Source organism: Cottoperca gobio, chromosome 10, assembly GCF_900634415.1.
Source record: "Cottoperca gobio chromosome 10, fCotGob3.1, whole genome shotgun sequence".
In the NCBI taxonomy this organism is placed as follows: domain Eukaryota; kingdom Metazoa; phylum Chordata; class Actinopteri; order Perciformes; family Bovichtidae; genus Cottoperca; species Cottoperca gobio.
In genome coordinates, this window is record NC_041364.1 from 20,125,722 (window position 1) to 20,147,222 (window position 21,501).

At 41.8% G+C, this 21,501-nt stretch overlaps 2 protein-coding genes across 3 annotated transcripts in view; one reads left to right on the forward strand and one right to left on the reverse strand.

The window, feature by feature from the left end:
• The window catches only part of psd2 (pleckstrin and Sec7 domain containing 2), a 38,129-nt gene extending 31,333 nt beyond the window's left edge, over positions 1–6,796 (forward strand). For both annotated transcript variants that reach the window (XM_029441465.1, XM_029441466.1), the window contains 8 exons: positions 415–505; positions 620–663; positions 787–977; positions 1,150–1,220; positions 1,716–1,873; positions 2,711–2,855; positions 3,106–3,249; positions 3,605–6,796. In XM_029441465.1, the coding sequence (XP_029297325.1) occupies positions 415–505; positions 620–663; positions 787–977; positions 1,150–1,220; positions 1,716–1,873; positions 2,711–2,855; positions 3,106–3,249; positions 3,605–3,835 (1,075 nt within the window). In that variant the 3' untranslated portion in view covers positions 3,836–6,796. The remainder of the gene's footprint in view (positions 1–414; positions 506–619; positions 664–786; positions 978–1,149; positions 1,221–1,715; positions 1,874–2,710; positions 2,856–3,105; positions 3,250–3,604) is intronic.
• Positions 6,797–13,607: 6,811 nt separating this feature from the next.
• purab (purine-rich element binding protein Ab) lies at positions 13,608–20,134 on the reverse strand. Its single transcript, XM_029441290.1, has 2 exons — positions 18,978–20,134; positions 13,608–13,884 (listed from the first exon to the last, which is right to left on the reverse strand). The coding sequence occupies exon 1, from the start codon at positions 20,047–20,049 to the stop codon at positions 19,204–19,206; it is 846 nt and encodes a 281-aa protein (XP_029297150.1). The 5' UTR covers positions 20,050–20,134; the 3' UTR covers positions 13,608–13,884; positions 18,978–19,203.
• Positions 20,135–21,501: the final 1,367 nt, after the last annotated feature.

A 21,501-nucleotide genomic window follows, 5' to 3' on the forward strand; every position in this document is an offset into this window, starting at 1 on the left:
AGCTAAAGACATTAATAGAATAATAATGGTGAATATTTTAACAAGGTTAAATCTCCTTTTTCTTTTGCCACTTTCATCAAACCTTTTCACATCATTACTCTTATATGCAAATATATAAGATAATATATATAAACAAATTGTAAAAGAAAGAAATGCAAAATTAAACATACAAACAAACACAAATAAAAAATGATGCATAAATGAACAAGCAATCATTGCGAAAGAGAAAACGGTTCCCTTTACGTGACATTAGTAGGGAAAGCATTTAATTCAGTGTTAAAATAAAATAAAATAGCCAGGTTCAATGGCACTAAAGTATTGTATCCATTTAGCCCAATATGACTGAAAATCTGCTTAGCAAAGTGCAACATCATCTGAAACCTTTTGTTTGTTTCTGTCTGTTTTTTCCCCTCAGAACATCGGGAAGAAGATGTCTTGCCAGCAGTTTATCAGCAATCTAGACGGCCTCAACAGTGGCAAAGACTACCCTAAAGACTTATTAAAGGTACAGAGATACAGCTACCACAACATCTGTTAGCCTTTCTTTTGTCTCTTCACATTCCTAACCCCGTAGTCAGGTTAAAAGGAAAATGTTTCCTCTCTTGTCTTGCCCACACAGGTGTTGTATAACTCCATCAAGAATGAGAAGCTGGAGTGGGCAGTGTGAGTATGCATGTTGTGTTCATCAAAAGGGAAAGTATGTGGGGTATGCAAGTCTTTTTTAGAAGTAAGTACACTTGAATATGTGCTACTCCGGTTTATCTGAATGGGTATTTGTGTGTGCAGTGACGAGGAGGAGCTGAGGAAGAGTCTGTCAGAGCTGGTGGAGGAGCAGTGTGAGGGCGGGAATAAGCGTGTTGCCAGGGTAACGGATGGCCATAATCCTTTCATCGCCATTCCCATTCTCCTAAACGCCGTCACCTACAAACACGGAGTGCTGACCCGCAAGAGCCATGCTGACATGGATGGCAAACGCAGTGAGTGACTGTGTACACACACACACACACACACACACACACACACACACACACACACACACACACACACACACACACACACACACACATGTTTAAGTGAAACATTCTGTGAAACATATAGAAGTTGAGAACATGAGAAGTTTTTTTATTTCTTCCCTTTTCTCTCTTCCAGCCCCGAGGGGTCGCCGCGGTTGGAAGAAGTTCTATGCGGTTCTGAAGGGGATGATCTTATATCTCCAGAAGGTACTGCATCTCAGCCTCTGCTCCGTTACCATAGAAACACACTGCTGTCATTGCGGTGGTGGATGCTGCTAGCGTGTGTGTGTGTGTGTGTGTGTGTGTGTGTGTGTGTGTGTGTGTGTGTGTGTGTGAGTGTGAGATATATAGAGCATTAACAGAGGAAATGAGGCATGGCTGCTCTACTGCGTGTGTGTCTCCCCCTGCTGGTAGGAAGGCTGTACTAACTACATGTAAGGCTATTGAATTAAATGAGTGTGATATTTTCACTATGGTTTAGCTTGAATATGTTAGGGATATATATAAAAAAGAGTTGCAATTTTTAGGTTTATTCCTCATGATGAAGTTTAATGTGTCAATTTAGTTATTTGTTTACTACAGATAAATACTCTCCTATTCTGTGCTATAAGAGACTAAATGAGTGGACCATAACATTTATTGACTCTAAAACATAACTCCTACCATTTCTGTATGGCTGTGTTTTCTCTGTTACTTACCCAGGATGAGTACAAGCCTGACGCTGACATTTCAGAGGTGGATCTGAAGAACGCAGTGCGGATCCACCACGCTTTAGCCACTCGTGCCACCGACTACAGCAAGAGAGCCAACGTAATGAAGCTCAAAACCTCCGACTGGAGAGTCTTCCTGCTGCACGCCTCGTAAGTCACCCAAGTGGAATTTTAGATGTTTTTATTATGCTTAAAAACAAACAAAATGAAAGCCTTAAAAGTACAGGAAATAAGACGAATACAATGACATTTCCCATTTTATACATGTATGTTTTTGCATGCTATCAACGGCATCATCTAAGGCAGGGGTCTTCAACGTTTTTCGGGCCAAGGACCCCCAAACTAGTGTAGCGTGGTGCAGGGACCCCCTACTGTATATATTGTACACAATAGGCTTGAGGAGGTCTGTGCGGGGGGAGGGGATTTCTTTTAGTTCACCCCTCTCCTTTCCTCCACTCTGTCTCTGACTGTTGGTGTGTGTCGCCACCCTTCGCGAAGTAATTGCTTTATCTCCAAACAATTTTGCGACCCCCCCCCCCCTGCAGTACCAGGGGCCACGGACCCCCTGTTGAAGACCCCTGATCTAAAGCTCATGATGTGAGCTGTCAGTGGACCATTGTGTAACATTGTCCTGAACAGGATCATGTTTTTAAAGTACTAATGTAGTAATAATGCACATTTTAGCTAAAAGGTTCCTTCACTAATTATATCTTCATAAGAGTCATTTTCTTTCCCTGACTGGAATCGTTTTATGGATTTAGGCACACAGTGTCAAAATAATATTGGAGATGACATTAATTTAAATTCGATTCTGCGAATTGGAACAATTTTCTGTAATTTTCTGCAGCCAGAATGTACCAGGCTTTTTCTGTGTTGATGTGGCGAACTAAGAAACATTAATGAAGTGATTTCTCATTCTACGCACTCACCTGCTCTCGCCTGTCAGCACCCCCTCACTCTCTCCTCTCTCTCTCTCTCCCTTTCCAGTAGTGAGGAGGAGATGATGTCTTGGATCTTCCGGATAAACCTGGTGGCCGCGCTGTTCTCCGCTCCAGCCTTCCCCGCCGCCATCGGCTCCATGAAGAAATTCTGCCGGCCCATCCTGCCATCTTCATCCACCAGACTCAAACAGGTACACACGCAGAGATGATGACACGCCTCAGGAACAAGAGCAGCTGTCCTTAGATTTCCCTCCTAGAAACATAATATATCATTGTCATTGTCATAAAATACTGTTCATTACAGCAGCATGCATGAACTTACCGCATTAAATGACTCTACACAGGTTGGACATTTCTTTACATATTCTATTTGTGTCCGCTCACATCTGATTGGCTGTTTTGGGGGTCTTCTGGTTTTTGTCCGGGCTGTGATTGGTGCAGGATGAGCAGCTGCTGAGTCACGAGAGCAAGCTGAAGCAGATGAGCCTGGAGCTGGAGGAGCACCGGAAAAACTCGCCCTCAGTTGACCCCAAAAGCCGCGAGTGGGAGGAGTCCCGGCTCAAAGAGCACTACCTCACGTACGAGGTACAGGCTTTGAACAGCTTCGGATAATTTGTTGGGTTTTTTTCAGTTTCTTTCTTTTTTTTTTCAAGTTAAAGGGCACCAAACGGCTCGACAGATGGCCAGTGTCACTTGTTAGCTGTTTTATTTGCATACACATTCAGTTGTTTTTGCAAAATAGCCAAACAATTGACCAGTGCATGAAAAAACAATGTTAATGCCTGTAGTGTCTCGCCTTAATGCCTCAATCAACCTAAATATCAAACAGAACCTTTATCAAATATATAATGTATTTTCAAGAAAGCGTAAATAAAGCCAGTTGTGAGGTGACTTTTAATCTTGTGCCATCCTCTCGTTGTCTCTTCCTCTCTCTGAGCAGAAGACTCGGTATGAGACGTACATCAGCCTCATGCAGGCCAAAATCCGCGCAGAGACGGACGACCTTGAGAAGATCGAGGCCAGCGTGATGGGTGGCCTGATCATGGAGGGTGGCCTGGCCGGCCGCGAGTGCCACCTCCGCAAGACGCAGTCCTCCCCGGCCATCAGTCAGGCTCACGGCGGGCTGAATGGCAGGGCCGCCGGATGCACTGCCCCGGGACAGAGGAGCTGAGGGGAGGACGGAGGATCACAGCCCACAAAGCAACATCCCTCCAAACCAAACTAGCTTAATCCTCCAACTTTTTACTGGCTTTTTCTGTTAGTATTTTGTGTTTTGGGCTCCTCCGTTCTTCCTGTTGTACTTACAGTAAGAAAGTGGGCAGCAACAGGAGAAATGACACGATCTTTCCCAGAATTGATCAACCCTGGTGATAAGTTTCTGTCCTTGAGCAATAGATGAAGAAGATGAAGAGCCTGTGACCCTGCCAAACCTCAGTCCTTTGAACTGTTATTATTGCACATTAAAATGATCATAACTGTGATCACTATTTATAACATCATCAGTATTATTTTTGAAATGACACTCAGAGCGCTGTCTTTAGTTGAAATGTGTTTTTTAGTTGTGAGCAGAGCTTTGAGTCATTTATAATGTATTAGTTGAAGGCCAGTAAGAGAACAAAGAAGGAGAGACTGGTTTGTCCTCCCTGTCCTGTCCTCGTCCTGCAGTCAGGCAGGGATCAGATGGACATGGTACTACTGTAGCATTTTGGCCTTTTTGTTTCTCCACTCATGTTTACACACCCAGCTACTCACAGGCGTGTGTATGGACCTACAGTGTGTGAAGATACAACATATCTGTCCCTGAGTTACAAAAACTCTCAAAAGAACTTCTCAGAAGGATCAAGTCCCTGCCATGTATAGCATATTTATTTATTTATTTAATTCTCCAAACCTTTATTCGCCCGGGGAAGGGTTTACACCGAGCATGCTCGCTCTTTTTTTTTTTGCGATTTCCATGTTGACATTCGTACAGCTACATACATTTGTAAGTGTAAAGGAGCTGCCAAGTGGAACTACCGTGGTTTGAACTGTTCACTAAGCTGCTTCGCCAGAGGAACTGGAGGTTGAGTGCCTTACTCAAGGGCACCTTGACACTAGATGTCGAGGGATTTAGAGAGTGTGAGTCAGTCACTTGTCAGAGAGATCACAAGTATGTGTGTGTGATTTTTAAGCTGCCGCTACCCCAAATACTGACATGCATTCAATTATTCTGTTTGTTATTCTAACAAGTCTGAAGAGGATCACGGTCTGTGACTGAATGAAAGCACTGTGCCATGTTTGGTTTTATCCCGCAAACTCCTCTCGTATCACGACAGAGTTCACCGAGTTGATATGTAACAATAAACGGTTGGGTGTGAGCTTTCTGAAGATCGAAGTGAAGGGCAGCACAGGAAAGTGTGGGCGGGAGGCACACTGTATGAGTGGGTCAGCTGCTGTATGTGCATGTGCTTTGGCTCTTTTTTTAAGCGGTTCCCAGTTGAGATGCTGAAGCTGTCAGCAACAGGAAGTAAATATACTGTAGCAGGGTCATGTGTTTCTATGAAGAATGTTATCGAGCATGTTTGGTGATAAATAATCCAATGGCCCTCTGCTGAATAAGACTGTCGTCACAATCGGGCCTGGAGCTCTCAAAAGCATCTTCTGCACAAAGGCAGGCATCATCCTTTCTACAGAGCGTACCCTATCCTCCCTTTGTAGTGGGCCTCCACGGTGAACAAACAAGTTGAAAAGTCTTGATGAATTATATGAGGACTGCGTTTAACTACAAACTCTCACACAACTCGTGCAGTAGAATCCAAGTCTTATTTACGCTCACTACTTCCCAAACACATGCGTTTTCACTAAAACCTTACTATTTAAAACACTTAAGCATTAACAGTCTCACTCTTGCGCAGGCGTGCTGCTCGTCCGTTGGAGTCCAAGGTGTATTAAATACTAAAGTTTTAGTGCTTAAAATATTCCTTTAAATGTAACCAATCTCTGATTTACAACATGGACCTATCAGAGCTTGCGCTGCCTCATTTTTCGGCATTTACTGGTGTGTTCTTTCCACTGCCATCCTTGCTAACAGTTGAAGATACTTTTGGGAAAGCAGGCTCTGGCCGATCTTAGACAGAGAGCGGCTGAGTGGAGAGTGTAGCCGCAGGACTGCTCCAGCTTAATGTGCTTAAAGTACAGAAACCAGTCGGCGTACTGGAATGGAGAGGGGAACAGCAGCAAAACAAACTCCACCAGCAGAGTAGCCATCAAAACATCCTCCACATGGGGGAGGAGGAGGAGAAAAGACTTGTTTTCTAAGAAGAAGAGATTGCTTTGGTTTTCTAAGTAAGGCCTTCTCTGCAGCCAAGAACAGACATCTAGCACATGTGTTTCCAAATAGAGGAACACAACATTTTAAGCCTGTTTCTCATGGAAGGAGGACTTGCGTAAAGTCGTGATGTGGTGGGAGGGGTGGCGGTATTGCTGTTTGTGAGCACCTTAATTGATCCCAGACACACACACACACACACACCTTTTCTCTTTCTACGTAATTTGCGTATGACACAACTGTAGATCAGTGAGCTTAGTGCCCCCTCACTCAGAAGCATGTTGACACAACCAGAGCTGTGGATATCGACAGGATGTGATATCTTTGGCTCTGGACACAGCGCTTCTGTTGCTTCGTATATCATATTAATAGTGACTGATAGGATCTGAGATCTTTTTGGGACTTGGCTGGAAACCTGGAATCACAGCTGGAATCCTTGTACAGACCAAAATGCTGAAGCGGAGCTCAGTTTTCAGAGAGGAAGTACCATTTTATAAAGCTGTATTGTTAGGATAAATAACTGCTTTCTTACAGGGAGACTTCCCCTTATAGTCACTTTGGCTGTCGTGCTAACCATTGTTTCCCAATGTTCTAGGGTAGGCCTGTGCTGTAATATAGGATTGTGACAAAAAAATATTTGTTGATTGTTATGTTTTATTTAAAAAATGACAACTTCGGCACTTTGATGTCAGCATTGGATCTGTCTTTTTGTTTGTTTTGTTTGTATATTGGAACTGTTTTTTGACACAATGCTTATACTATGTAAAGGACATATTTACTGAATATTTAGTCTGTGCTTCATAAAGTAAGCTTTTATACAAGTGAGTGTGGTTGTGATTTCTTAATATTGTCAACTCTGATAAAAAAAGGTTTAAGCTGTTAGTAGCCTGCAGTGAAGAGCTATATTTATTAAGTTAGCACATCACTCAAATCTAATATAACACAGCTGTTAACTAGACTAAAGCCATACATGTTCAAGTACTTTATAAAGGTACAGACAATAAACTGGCAGTATGTAAGAGCATACAGTATCCTTAAACAAGTAATTACTATGGAGTTCATCGTCACAGAATGTATCTCAGCAGGGGGGAACTGCAACCCAAGAACATTTGATGTGTTATATGTCAAACATTATGTATCGTGCTATAAGACATAGACTATATTAAATTCACCAGAAAAAGCCTTTGAGTGTCTGCACTGCCACCATGCCACCATCTTGCAGTATTCTCCTGCATCAGCAGACATGTTGGAGAGGCTCAGCTACATTACATTTATAAACTTATGTCATGATACTGACTGCTGATACTTCCCTTCAGTGTCACACATACATGGTTATTTGTGAGCTGTTTTGACCTTGAAATTACTGATGTATAACTACATATTAGTTACGAAACCAAAATACTCTAACCTCTTGATAGTTATAGCATGGACTGACTGTTGTCAGACTATACTTGTTTGGATTGGTGGAACAAGAAAAGCATTTCATTTTATTTTTAGCATGCTATCACTATGGTTACTTTACCATCTTATTATACCTGTCCTGGTATATCTCAGGCCATAACAGCACTCTGCTAAAAACTAAAGGTGACATAGTGACATCACTGATTTGTTAAAAGCTTTTTGAGTGTATTATCCACCCTGTTATTATTCACCCTGGAGTACCTTTTTATTGTGATTCATGATAGAGGAGATTTAATAATGAACATTTTTGGAATTAGCATTTTTCCACAAGATATGCAGCCGTTTGTCTTGAATACATGAACAACTATAGAAGTGGAACAGGAAACTTGTAAAGTAACTTGATACCTCACTATAGTAAGAATAAGATGACAGTAATATAACTAGCTATGTATGTATCTGCAAGGAAAGAGCTTAACAAATCACGATTAGCATACTACCATGTTGGCATATTACCCGCTCAACTGTGCTACAGAGTAAGCATGTTGCTTTAAGAGAGTGTTGCATTATGGGTTGTTTGTAGCTGTAATGTTATACATGTCCATCCTCTGTGTGTCTGCTAATGTTTTTTTTTTGTCCCAAAAGTGTCTAGTAAACCCACTTTTACATGCAAAGGTTTTCAGCCAGCCCTTGTTAGAGATTTTTTCATCATGGTGACAAAAATCTTTCAAAGTCTGAAGAAAGAAGTTGTAAAAATAAAGCTGCCAACAAATAAGGTGCCACTAAATGTCATGTTGGAAGATGACCAGCTCTAAAAGAAGGTCAAGATGCCAACAGTCTAAGAAAGTTTTCACAACTGTGAATATGTGACTGCACAACAGAATGAAGAAACTTCACACAAAGGTAAGATGTATACTTTATTCTGTATTAAGTTAAAACGGTGTTTAACTTTGACAAAAAAATCTTTAAATGTAAAGGCAGACTTTTTGACCTTTCATAACCACAGGTGTTGCTAATTAAATGGCTCTGTTCTACTTAATGTTAATTGTCCCTAAGAGCTATTGTGAATATAATAGTGTAAGCTTGTAAAATGAAATGTAGTCCTAAATAAATAATTAGTAACACCTGTGCTTCTCCTGCTGTGACATGCCTGTTGTAAAAAAGAGCAATTGTTTTCTTTAACAATGGGCTTTTGTATTTTAAAGGTACTATATGTAGCAATTTAAATGTATTAATCGCTTTTATTGCCAATATGTGAACAAATTGTAACATAACTTAAAATCTGAGACATTGCCCGACTTTATTGGTTGCCTATAACAGCCTGTGGACGGATTTCTATGTAAAGGACTGTTGACGGTCTTGCCTTTCATCAGCTCCCCCTCAGTGGCAACAGTGTGTAGCTAATGTAATAAGATACTGTCTTGAGTGGACAACTTCAGCTAATTCATCCAGACTCCCAGGGCTGATCTGGCTGGTAGATTGACTATCTTGCTGTTTGCAAATTACTTTATCAGCTAACATTATGAAGTAACCAATGTTAGATCCATGCCACGTAGCTAATTTACAGCTAGCTGGCTAACCTTAGCTTGCCTGCTCGCTAAAGTAATTGCAAGCAAAATACTATCTGTTGGCTAGCTTTCCAACATACTTTACCAGCTAAAGTGATCCATATTACGAATTTATGTATTATGTAATCAAATCAAAATAAAAAAATGATATAGACAATTTCACAAATTACACATTTGTCTCAGTGTGCTTTACAGACTGTACAGCATACGACACCCTCTGTCCTTAGACCCTTGCACAGCACAAGGAAAAACTTCCTAAAAGAAACCCCATAATTAAAGGGGGAAAATGGAAGAAACCTCAGGGAGAGCAACTGAGGAGGGATCCCTCTCCCAGGACGGACAGACGTGCAATAGATGTTGTGTGTACAGGATAAACAACATAGTACAAATACAACATTTGACAGAAATGATGTTGTGTTGAAAAAGAGAAAGTATGGATGAATCCAGGATAATTTCAAAAAGGCTTCCCGGTGTCCAGCAGGACCAGGGCAGCAGGCGCAGCCATGATTCATGATCCAGACTTTATCAGTGGCAACCTGCCACATGAGACACAGAAACTCCGGGGATGATGCTACGTATGCTGAGTTAGTAACATACATTTACATAAATGCATACAGATAGAGAAGGAGGGGAGGAGAGAGGTGTCCCCCGGCAGTCTAAGCCTATAGCAGCGTAACTAGGGGCTGGTCCAAGGCAAGCCTGAGCCAGCCCTAACTATAAGCTTTATCAAAAAGGAAAGTCTTTAGCCTACTCTTAAATGTGGAGAGGGTGTCTGCCTCCCGAACACAAACTGGAAGCTGGTTCCACTGGAGAGGAGCTTGATAGCTGAAGGCTCTGGCTCCCATTGTACTCTTAGAGACTCTAGGACAGGGGTCGGGAACATATGGCTCGCGAGCCATATATGGCTCTTTCGATAACGCAATATGGCTCGCAGACAATTTTGAGCTGACATTTAACATGATTAACAGGTAATAAATAATTATATTGTGTCATTTTAAAGTAAAACATTTAGCAGCGGATTTGTTTTTAGTTCTCCCCTCTCTTTCCTCCGCCCTGTCTCTGGCTGCAGCTGAAGGTGTGTTCACACGTGTGTGCGTAGGGGGCGGAGCCCCGCCCGTCGCGAAACCGAGCAGAGGAGAAACTGCACAAAGCAAACAGTAGACCGGGGGGGTCAAACTCAATCACAGAGAGGGCCAACATTAAAAACTGGGACTACGTCGAGGGCCAAACACGGTCCACATTTATTGAACAGGATACACATATTGGATAAAGTGCAAAAAGATATGGAACATATTTAAGTCAACTGCAAACGGATTGCTGAGCAGTTCAATTAAAAATATCTGAGCAGCAAAGTCGGCAAATGCGCTCAGTTTATGAGCAGAATGCGGTCGGGAACACAGCGGTGGAGATGTTTGTCAGTGTTTGGAAACACGTAGTGACCAAAGTTTCCTTCTGCATCCGAGTGTCCCACATGCAGCTTGGCATCACACATGTCCGTGATCACACGGCCCTGAAGCTGCAGGTTTAACAGTGAGATGCTTCGTTATGTCACACACACAGTCCAGCTCACATCGCCACTTTCGTCCCAGAGATCTGTGGTGTCTTTTCCTTTGCCTTCCAAAAACTTTAATTTCATTCACATATTTAGATACTTCCTCGAATGGTTGTGCCATGCATTGATTTAATTACCAAAACCGGCGGGCCAGTTATGACAGACATATGATATTTTCTCGCGGGTCGGATATAATTGCCTTGAGTTTGACACCCGTGCAGTAAACACTGAAACGTGCTCATAAATGAGATAAATAACGTAAGCATTTAGTTTATTTAATAAAAGAGCACGTGTTCAATGAAACACTGATACCGCTATTAGTACTCGGAGAAGTGTTATTCTTAAAAAATGCACGCATAAAGTTGCATTCAAATGTATTAAATATATGGCTCTCAAGGAAATACATAAAAAAATATTTGGCTTTTATGGCTCTCCCAGCCAGAAAGGTTCCCGACCCCTGCTCTAGGAACTACAAGTAACCCTGCAGTCTGGGAGCGCAATGCTCTAGTTGGTTTATAAGGTACTATGAGATCTTTAAGATATGCTGGAGCCTGACCATTAATTGCTTTGTATGTCAGGAGAAGGATTTTGAATTATATTCTGTATTTTACCGGGAGCCAGTGCAGAGCAGCTAATACAGGAGTAATATGATCCCGTTTACTAGTTCTAGTCATACACGTGCCGCTGCATTTTGGATCAACTGAAGAGTCTTAAACGACTTTTTGGAACAGCCTGATAATAATGAGTTGCAGTAATCCAGCCTTGAAGTAACAAATGCATGGACTAGTTTTTCTGCATCATTTTGAGACAGGATGTGTCTTATTTTTGCAATGTTACGAAGATGAAAGAAGGCAGTCCTTGAGATTTGTTTTATGTGGGAGTTAAAAAACAGATCCTGATCAAAGATAACGCCAAGATTCCTTACAGTGGTGCTGGAGGCCAAATTAATGCCATCCAGAGCTTCTATGTCATTAGAAAATGTGTTTCGGAGGCGTTTAGGGCCAAGTATAATAACTTCAGTTTTGTCTGTGTTTAACATCAAACAGTTGCTAGACATCCAAGTTTTTATGTCCTTAAGGCTTGAAGTTTAGCCAATTGATTGGTTTCATCTGGTTTAATTGATAGATATAATTGGGTAATACATTATGTAATGTTACAAAGCAATGGTGGGTACCTAACAGTTGCTTTCTACTAGCCAAGAGTGATGCATAACCTAAACTAAGATGATCTTAGCTACACTGCATGGATCTGGTGTTGGTTGCTCTTAATGTTAGCTGATGAAGTAATTTGCAAATGGCAAGCTAGTTTGTATCATGGAACCAATGGTCTAAATAAAATACAGGACCATTACAGATAGTGACTTTATTCTAAGTATGATATATGATTGTAATGTCATGTCACGGTTTTGGCCGATGCCCAATAGGATTCAGACTGCAGTTAATTTAAATGCTACCGGTGTCATTAGTACCTTTGATCAGTGTGGTATTATATTATTTACATTATAGTAACTTGCTCTGAAATACCAAAAATGAAGTGTAGGCGACTTTACCAGCTAGGTAGTTTACCAAAATCATCAGCATGGTTATGTAGTGACCACACACTACAGACGTCAATACATTGTTTAATGCTTTGTCTTGATATTGCATCTTCACCTTTGTTGGGGAAATCCGTACTAATGAATTTTCCTAGTGAGAAATAAGTAATAAAGAATTTAAGACAATAGTCTTAAAAGCCGTTTCAGGCTGCGGTTGAGGTCGAAACTGCGCTCCAAACAGGAACTCTAGACATCGAACTATGTGACCGCCCCATGACCTGTCTCACCACAAATGCAGAAGTGGTAAATTACCAGACACTCTGTTCTTGACTTAAACTAAACATAAGAAAATGACAGATTACACTAAGTACAATCAGCATAATGTTAAAAATTATACATTGCCATTACAACCAACATGCCTCATGTCACCATTGTGTTTAAAGGTGAGTAAAGTATGTTTCTGCTCCATACGCTTTTAAAATAAGCTTCAGCAAGCTTATGACAGAGCCCAAAGACTGGAGCCAATAGATACAACCAAAATGTTCTTAAATCTAATTTGCCATTTAGTTCCCCTTAGGCTGTAATTGCATTAGTTTGATATAGCACAGAAAGAATTTTCCTCCTTCCGAGAATATCAAGATATAGCTTCCAAGCTTCTGTATATTACCATAATGCACCATGGTTCACATTAAAATCAGCCTGTTATGTGTCAGACAAAAGTGAAACGGTTTACAGTGCTTCAGAAATGAGCAGTGTCCAGTTAATAAACACTCAAATTATATTATGGTTAAAATATGACAATCTTAGCCCAATTTAATGTGGGGTGCCATCGTTTTTACTGCTTTTGGTGCACTGACCTGTTGCCTCCTGCAGACTGAAAAACGTCACCAGGCTGATAACGTTTAATACTGTTCTGTCCACAGCATGTCCTGTGTTTGTGTTTGTGTTTGTGCCATTTTATTCATTAATACACAAAGAAGCTTTCCAAAGACATTTCATAAACTCAAATAATTAACGTCCCTTTCATACATGGTCCGTATATATAGAGATTAATCTTTTGATTATTATCAGAAAATAGTGAACATATCAATCTCAGTTTCCAAGGTAGTGATGGCCTAGTGGTCCAGTGGTACAGCTTCAATACCAGGCTGCCACCCCTGTGCCCCTGAGCAAGGTACTTAACCCTGAGCTGCTCCAGGGAGACTGTAAGTCGCTCTGGATAAGACCTGTAATGTATTAATGTAAAGGTGAGGTCTTTAAATGTATTGGTCTGTCAGTCCAAAACCCAAAGATATTAAACAGAAAAGCCAGAAGTCTCCATATTTGAGGCTGAAAACAGCATTTTCTGGCATTTCTTGCTTGAAACATTTTAACAATTAATTATCAAAATAGTTGAAGATTATTTAATCGTTGCAGCTCTAATATGAATCAATAGTTTCTGTACTGTGGGTGTTTCAAAACAGTGTTAATTAACATAAAGTTAATTAACTCTGTTGCAATATTTAAATATTTTTCTTTAAATGTTTTGTTTTACTTATTGAGCCTATCCCTAATAACAAATGGAAATGTGTGCAGAGACAGGGACGTGTGGAATGACCTTTTATTGCGCGAATAGTCATTTTTCAGACAACAAGGCTCCCCCAACATTAAAACAAACAGCAATGTACAAAACAGCACACCTTTTTTTTTTTGCCATCAACGGAAATTTAATAAGGTAGTGAGAGTACATAACAGAAAGTAATGAAATGTATGGACGCGAGTTATAATGATGTTGAGATGTATAGGATGAGCTTGATGTCAAAGCCAAAGTGAGCACCATCGTCATGTAGTCAGGAAAGGCCATATTTCAGTAGGAAATATTCTAGAAGGGGTAAGGAGAGGTTAAACATGATACAAGAGGGTTATCACAGTTTTCAGACATTTTTACCAACTAAAGAGAACAATATCCGTGTAGCACTACTTTATCATGCAATTTACTTTAGTAAACCTTCTGACACACAGACAAAATATACTTCAATAAGTAGAACTCAATACATCTCTGTCCAGCAATAGTCACAAAGCCTGTAATTTATACTCTTCGAATGTGAGATCCCTATCAAAAATAATATGCAGATTTTTATTTTCTTAATATATCTAAAGTGCAAGTATTTATCCATTTTTATTCAATGCTTTCTGTAAGTATAAAATACAAAGGAAAAAAAACAGCAATATGTTTTTCCTGTTTACATGTTATATTTTTCTGAAAGGAGGAGCATCATATATAACAAACCATATATATATATATATATATACACACACACACACACACACACACACACACACACGCCACAGATAAAATATTTTTGAAAGTTACAACATATTATCTCATATGGGGATGGTAAAGGGATTTAGACCAAACGGTGACATGGGATATGTTCATTGTGCATTGACCCCACCCCTAAAATCCAGGATCCATTTCCCAACATCTTCAAAGCATTTGAAAGAACGTCTTTGTAACTATACACAACAGTAGCCTGTACAGTCTGCAAACATGATGGACCCTACTACTCGGTGCGTGAGCGAAAAAGAAGACGTGCGGAATGAGCTTCTCTCTTGTCAGTGGTTTGTCATGAGTCATATAGTGCTTGGCTTGGACCAGAGGCTGCGATTGGTTGTGTGATCAACCAGGAACTCTGAATAGCCAATGAAAGACTACAACACTGAAACCAGAAACAGAGCAGATTTGGTTGTCTGTAACACCTTATGGAAGTTCAGTCTGATTTGAAGTCAGTAATTGTGGAAGTTTGCTGTTATAAGTCATGTACATGCGGCTGTTTGAATGCAGTCAGAAACATGAATCATCTCCCTGTTTAAGACGGGAGGAGCAAGCAGACGAAGCGCCTACAGCTGGAGCCATCATAGCAATCTGTCTTTTGAGTACATGCAACAAGTAGCTACTGCTGCATTTTCCAGTTACGTCTACCATTCTTCTATTTCCATCAGTTTAAATGTGTAAGGAATGGTCTGGTCACCTGTTGTTTAAGTAACAAATACAATGTGTCAAAAGGAACACTGCAGTAATATCAGACAAAAGGGCAGGATTACATTAAGGATTGCTACGATGGCTCACCTGTATAAGAAATCAGAACATCATTCTCGTCATTCACCCATGTGCACTGTACTTAGCCCGAGCCACTGAGGACAGCACACAGCCTGACCACTGATGCTTCACACAGAAAACAAGACTAATAAATCTGCCTACCATTTTGCATTCGAGTCCTAGAAATGGATGACTGTGTAACGTGGGCACAACATGGCTGCAAGGTCACTCCGGGTTTTGCTGTGACACTGGGTGATTTGATCACACTGTCTTCAGCAAAATCACAAGAGCCCCCCCCCCCTCCCCCTGGGTAACTCAGATAGAACTACGACCCAAAATGAACGAGTCATGTTTCACAACAGAATCCTGCTGCACTAAAAGCACGACTGATCCGGTAGCACCTGCCACCAAACAACATGTCTTTTAATCTTTAAAGAACTGTGTGTGATCAGAGTGAGGCATTCAGTGTGAACTCTATAAGCAGACTCTCCTTATATTTGGCCATTAGAGAAAGAGATAAAAGGAAGTGTTGTATTTCCAGTCTTCATGTAGCATGAGCCATTCAATCATGCTAAAGCTACACTTTGGGGAATAAGTGCTGAGTCACGACAGAGAGTCCAGACTCATGGTGAACTTGAGATGAACTCATTGACCTCAGATGTGCGTTGCTTGGCACAGAGTCATAGTAGCTCCTATGTGTGTTAAATGGAAATGGCCTTTTTATAATTCACAGGGCAGTGTGAGGAAATCTTCGCAAGAGGGGAAGAAGACTTTCTGTTCTTCTCTTATACAGAGAGAAAAGTCCTAACTGGATCTGTCTGACAACCGGGTCAGTAGGTTCTGATAGGCTGATGCTGGTAAGCCCCTACAGTGCAGTGCCAGGCTTCATAAGGCCTTTCACCAACACTCGGAGACAAACCTGGGCCAAACCTCCTGCGTGGAACAGATGGGATTTTCTGGAACATTTTTCTTTCCTTTATAGCTGCAGGCATGCCTAATCAAACGCAGATCAACCTTTTTAAAGCAACGATTTAATCCAACTTCTGATACAGTTTCAGTCCAGGTGTGCTTTCTGCTGCATTCTAGCCTCAGCTATCCTTCATGTGTGGCAGGCCCAGGCTGTAACTACATTAGCAGCTTTTATCCAGCTGAGGCCTCTAAAGCCATGCAGTCTGTTTCCCCTTCATGCCACTCTAACAGGGCCTCAATCTGCTTAAATAAAGCTAACTACTCCTAACCTCTCGGAGTATATTGATAGTTAACTGGCACTTCAGTGTAAGCCAAATCGACTGGGTCAAAAAGAAGCAATGTGTGTGTCTGGAAGAGAATATTTGGGCGTTTGGACAAGTTTTACTGCACGGACAATAAGCCAGGGTCTTTTTTACGGTTTAGCAGACCTGAGATCAGAGTCCACCCACGTAAGAATTATAATCCTCATTGTAAAAACAACAACATCCTTTGGGTCTGTTGCAGCTGATCACTATCGCCTAGCTCAAGTAAAACCGCAGACAAGTAAATGTCAAATCGTAGTTCAACTGTCCTGCGATCGGCAGTCCCAGGAGAGAAAGGGGTCGCACTCCAAACAAACAGTCTCCTGGCTACTAATGACAGAAGGCCTTGTGCAGTTGACCATTCAAAATACTTTAGAGGCCTCCAAACACTCAGATAGCGACAAGAGGCCTCGACAGGGAGAGACTGTATGCGTGTGTGTGTGTGTGTCAGCCACCCCTAGACTCAAGCTCCAAGAAACTATTCAACTTCAGTAAGCCACTGCAGAGAGGCTGACGTGGAGACAGTTAGAGGTTGTTGGCTGTCTGCATTGTGTGTGTGTGTGTGTGTGTGTGTGTGTGTGTGTGTGTGTGTGTGTGTGTGTGTGTGTGTGTGTTAGGGGAGGAACGAGGAGGGGAAGGGTTTTTCTCTGGGGTGACTCCGTTGGGGGACGTAAAACACCCAAACTAGTCTACACACACTGATAGACGGACAAGGCAGTCTACTGGTTTACACAACATGACAGGAAAAAGATCTCACTACTAGTCTGACTTTTTTTCCCACTCAAGTGCTTAAGAAGAAAGACTTCACATTTCGGAAATATAATGTAGATGCATCAACCTCATCGTCATGCTTTCCAATATCTACTGAGCACATAGCCTATACATTTTTTCGTCTTTTAATAGTCTATACACGTGATACAATGCCGCGAATGGCACGTACACAATATTGCACACTAATATGAAATGTCCTACACTAATCAGTGGCTTCCTCTCTGCCTGGGAGGTTGAAACCTGACACAGTTTGGACAACATAATGTGGAGGAAATAACTTTAAAAAGGAAAACAAAAGGGCATCAGAATAACAATAATGCAGAAAGTGACATATTCAGGCCCCCAAGGAGCGATCAAGGGGCTGTAGCACCATAAAGAGATGGTTACTGCCTTGGCCCTGCACTGCTAGGCCTCTATATCCACTAGACTGCACTCAGACTAGTGGCATGGCACGGCCGGCTGGCCTGCTTGGCTGTGCTGACTGCCTGGCTCTTTAACAGCATCCATCTCAGCTCTGACGAATAGGCTCATCCAGCCACTCCTGACTTTGTTTTTTGTTGTTGCTGTTTTTTTTACATTATGGTGCATATGGTGTGCACAACCACTCTAAAACCCAGCGGTACATCCTAGGTTGTTCTCCTGTTGTCCAGGGAGACACATCTCTACTCTGCGAGAGGCCATCAGGGCAGGGGTGCTGCTAGGGATTCTGGGCTCCAGGGTGCCACAACACACTGACGGCAGCACCTCATCTTTCTGATTCTGCCCACTATCATTGTTGACCTCCCAGCAGCCTTTATGCTTACTTTTGGTGTTGCCACCCATGCTCCATGCACCACAGGGGTGTGAACTGACGTAGCCCCGGCGAATATATATTTTGGCCTACATAACCGCACTCGTAAATGAAAACGTACAGCGGTCGAGATCACAGACCATCCACGTGAGAACACGTAAACGAGTGGAGTGTATAAGGCACGGGTCGTAATGACGTCAGAGAAGATGCGTTGCCTCGCCACGCGCTGCGCTAACACGTCTTTTTTTTGTTTCCGCGCCTTGCGCTCCCACAAGTGGACCATACACTTTTTCACCCCCCCACCCCAGAGGAAAGAACAACAAAGTAACAAAAAAAAAAAACTTAACCCACAGAAAACGTGGGTGTCTTAATAAGGATTTTTTTCTTCTTCTTTACAGCTGATTCACAAAATCATAATTAGTACATCTAAGTTAGCACTTTTTTCATTTAAGTTTATATGGACATGGTGCAAGGGGGTTGATATTCAATATAGTAGCTCAGCAATTGATTTATCCCGTTGGTTTGAGGCCACAAAATAGGCTATTTATTTTTGAGTCTCAACGTTTTCCATAATGGCGTGATAGAAATGCTTTCATTAGTCTACAACGGTTTAGGTCAAATTAAAAAGACTAGCCTACTTTGCCAAACTTCTTTTCAAAACTTGAGCCTACAAACATGCTGACATGTTAACAGGCCTGTCGTGCTGCGTTCTGCAATTCATACACTTTTAGAGCGCTTTCATATGTATTCTGCGTACCTTTATAATAAACTATACATCTGGTATCAGATTTTGGTTTCATAAAGTCCATAATATATTCTCTTTGTGCTGATGTCAAATATTCATTCTACATGAAGACTGTCATTTTATATAATAGGTCTCTGGTTTTTACTTTTGATTAAATCTTAGTATATTACCAGTTTGAAAACATTTAAACATTTTTTTTCGAAATAGCTTTGATGTGTGCAAAATATGTCGTTTGATAGAGATATAAACACTCTGTTCATTGTCATTTAAATCAAGTAGGAAACAGTTCATATCTTACAGTTCAATCCTTGATAGCAGCGGCTTACTGTTACATGGGTGGTAAGTGGGGTGACATCCAGTAAAATGAGCGAGGAGACAGCAGAGGTGCTGCCATGTCTGTGGAGGTTGTGTGTGGGGTGATTCCCTTGGAAATTCTCTTTCTATTTTACATTTAAAAGTCTCGTTTTTCTTTTAGAGTCCAGTTTTGTCTATGTCGTTTCATTTCTGCTTTCCTAAAATCCCCGTCAGTCATCGTCGCCGTCATCTCCGCCGTGTGGGCCTTCAGGTAGCAGTTCGGAGGCCCGTTTCTCTCTACTCCTCTCCTGGATCTTCCTCATCTCATCCGCATATTTACTGAAGGTGTTGCCGAATTTGGACCACACTTTGCACGGAACCGTAATGGAGTTCCGGTAAGTGGGCTTCACCTCGCTGACTCGCATGAAGACCCCGTACTTATTGGAGCCCACGTCAAAGAAGAAGCGCTTGTTGTCGACTGTAAGCGAGGTGCCCTCCGGGAGCTCCGCCGGCTCCTCGTCCACGCCATAGTCGTCGATGAGTTTGGCCAAAGCATCGCGGAACTCGATGAGACCCTGCGCCGGCAGCGCGATGGTCTGGCCTTGCGCGCTTCCCAATCCGGGCCCCCGATTAACGGTCTGTCGGATCCTTAGGAACCGCCCCCTCTGGTTCTCTTTCAGATCCATGTAATATTTCCGATTCTCCCGGACTAGGAATTCGCTCTTGAGCGCCCGCCGGGGCTCATCCTGCACTATGTCTGGGTTGGTCGGGCCCAGCTGGGCGTAATGTTCGATAAAGTCCCCGAGATAGTCGCGGAACTCCACGGCAACCGACATAGAAAGAGTGAGGCGGCTCTTGTTTCCCCCAGCCCCGACCTCGGCTATCTTTAGGAAGCGGCCTTTAACATTCTGCTTCACGTCAAGGTAGAAGCGCTTGTTCTGGATGTCGACGCGCTTAGACGCGAGCTCCTCAGTGTCGTGCTGCAGCCGGGACATGGCACCCATCGCACCCGGGGGCAGCGAGCCGGGGCCTGCGGTGGGCCCTCCGTGGTCACTGCCACTGTCTCTGTCCGCCATGATGCTGCCTCCCTGCTTTACCTTCCACCGTCTCCCTCTGCCTGCTGCAACCTCGACTGCCCGTCAAACCACTCCGCCGCTCTATCGCGAGACGAGAGAAGAGGGTGAAAAAAAATGAAAGTAACTGTAGTCGGTGTTACTGTAGTACTCAGAGCGGGCTGCGTTCAAGACACTGGCGCTGTTTTTACAGCGTTTTACACAAATTTCACTTCAGCCTTCAGTTTAGCCGTATATTGCAACTGAACGTTAACCCCCACCCACGTGAGCCTAAAACACTGCAGTAGGCTACTAACATCTCGATAGATAGAGATAGAGATAGAGAGATGGATAGATATATAGATATATAGATACTACACATGGAAGTACATAAAGAACACACCTGTTTGCATAATGTCTACAATGAAAGGACAGAAACAAAAGTCGTACCTGATAATGATTGGTTTGGGTGTTTGAGCACCACGGACAGTCTCTGTGGAAGGAGACAGAAAGGGTGAAAGAGAAATTTCTGAATGAACAGTAGATGATGGCTGTGTGGGAGTCTGAGGGAGGGGGCTGATTCACTGAAGCATCATGAATCATTACCCTATGATTGGACTTGCTTGTCTGCCACTGTTTCTCAATGGCCTTGAAAGGGTTGATCGGCAGAAAGTAGCAACCTGTTTGATTAAAAAAAACTAATATCTTTGGCAATCAACATGTCATAAATATGTTTTTAATAAACGACATTAATTCACATACATTTAATGTACAAATAAGGTAGAAAACAATCTACAAAGGTTTTCAAATTTAGAATGAATAATTTGTTTATTGTGTAATTTTACAATTTATTATTCAGTTAAGATTTTGTTGTGTTTTAGCTCTTGTTTAACTTATTGTTTGAGTTTATTCAAGTTTGACCAAACCCTGCATTTGAATTTCATATTACTGTATATGTATATGTATATGTATGTATGTATGTATGTATGTATGTATGTATGTATGTATGTATGTATGTATGTATGTATGTATGTATGTATGTACCGGTATGTATGTATGTATGTCTGTATGTATGTATGTATGTGTATATATATAAATATATATATATATATGTATGTCCAAAGATTCACATTGTGGGCCAAATAATAATAAAAGTCACAGGAAGCAGACTTACAAGCTTCACATACACTTATAATGATATGTCATAACATCGATTTGACACCTAATATAAGTGTAATCTGACTGATGAGCTGGTAAAAGAAGGGACGTCAACCTGGAAAAGTCACTGGTGTCTGTTGTCAGCACCACAGACAGTGGATAGTGGGCTTGAAAAAATGTAGAAAATGAGGAAAGACAATCGCAAAAAGGAAATCTGGGACAAGTTTGCAAAGACATTAGTATCACAGATAGATAGTAGAGCAGTTTGTTTATCATGAGAGGTGACCTCATCAACACGAAGCTAACATGCTGGTGCAT

Bases quoted from the DNA above. Each gene is read 5' to 3' on its own strand.
- purab (XM_029441290.1), bottom strand. From the start codon at position 20,049: ATGGCGGACAGAGACAGTGGCAGTGACCACGGAGGGCCCACCGCAGGC.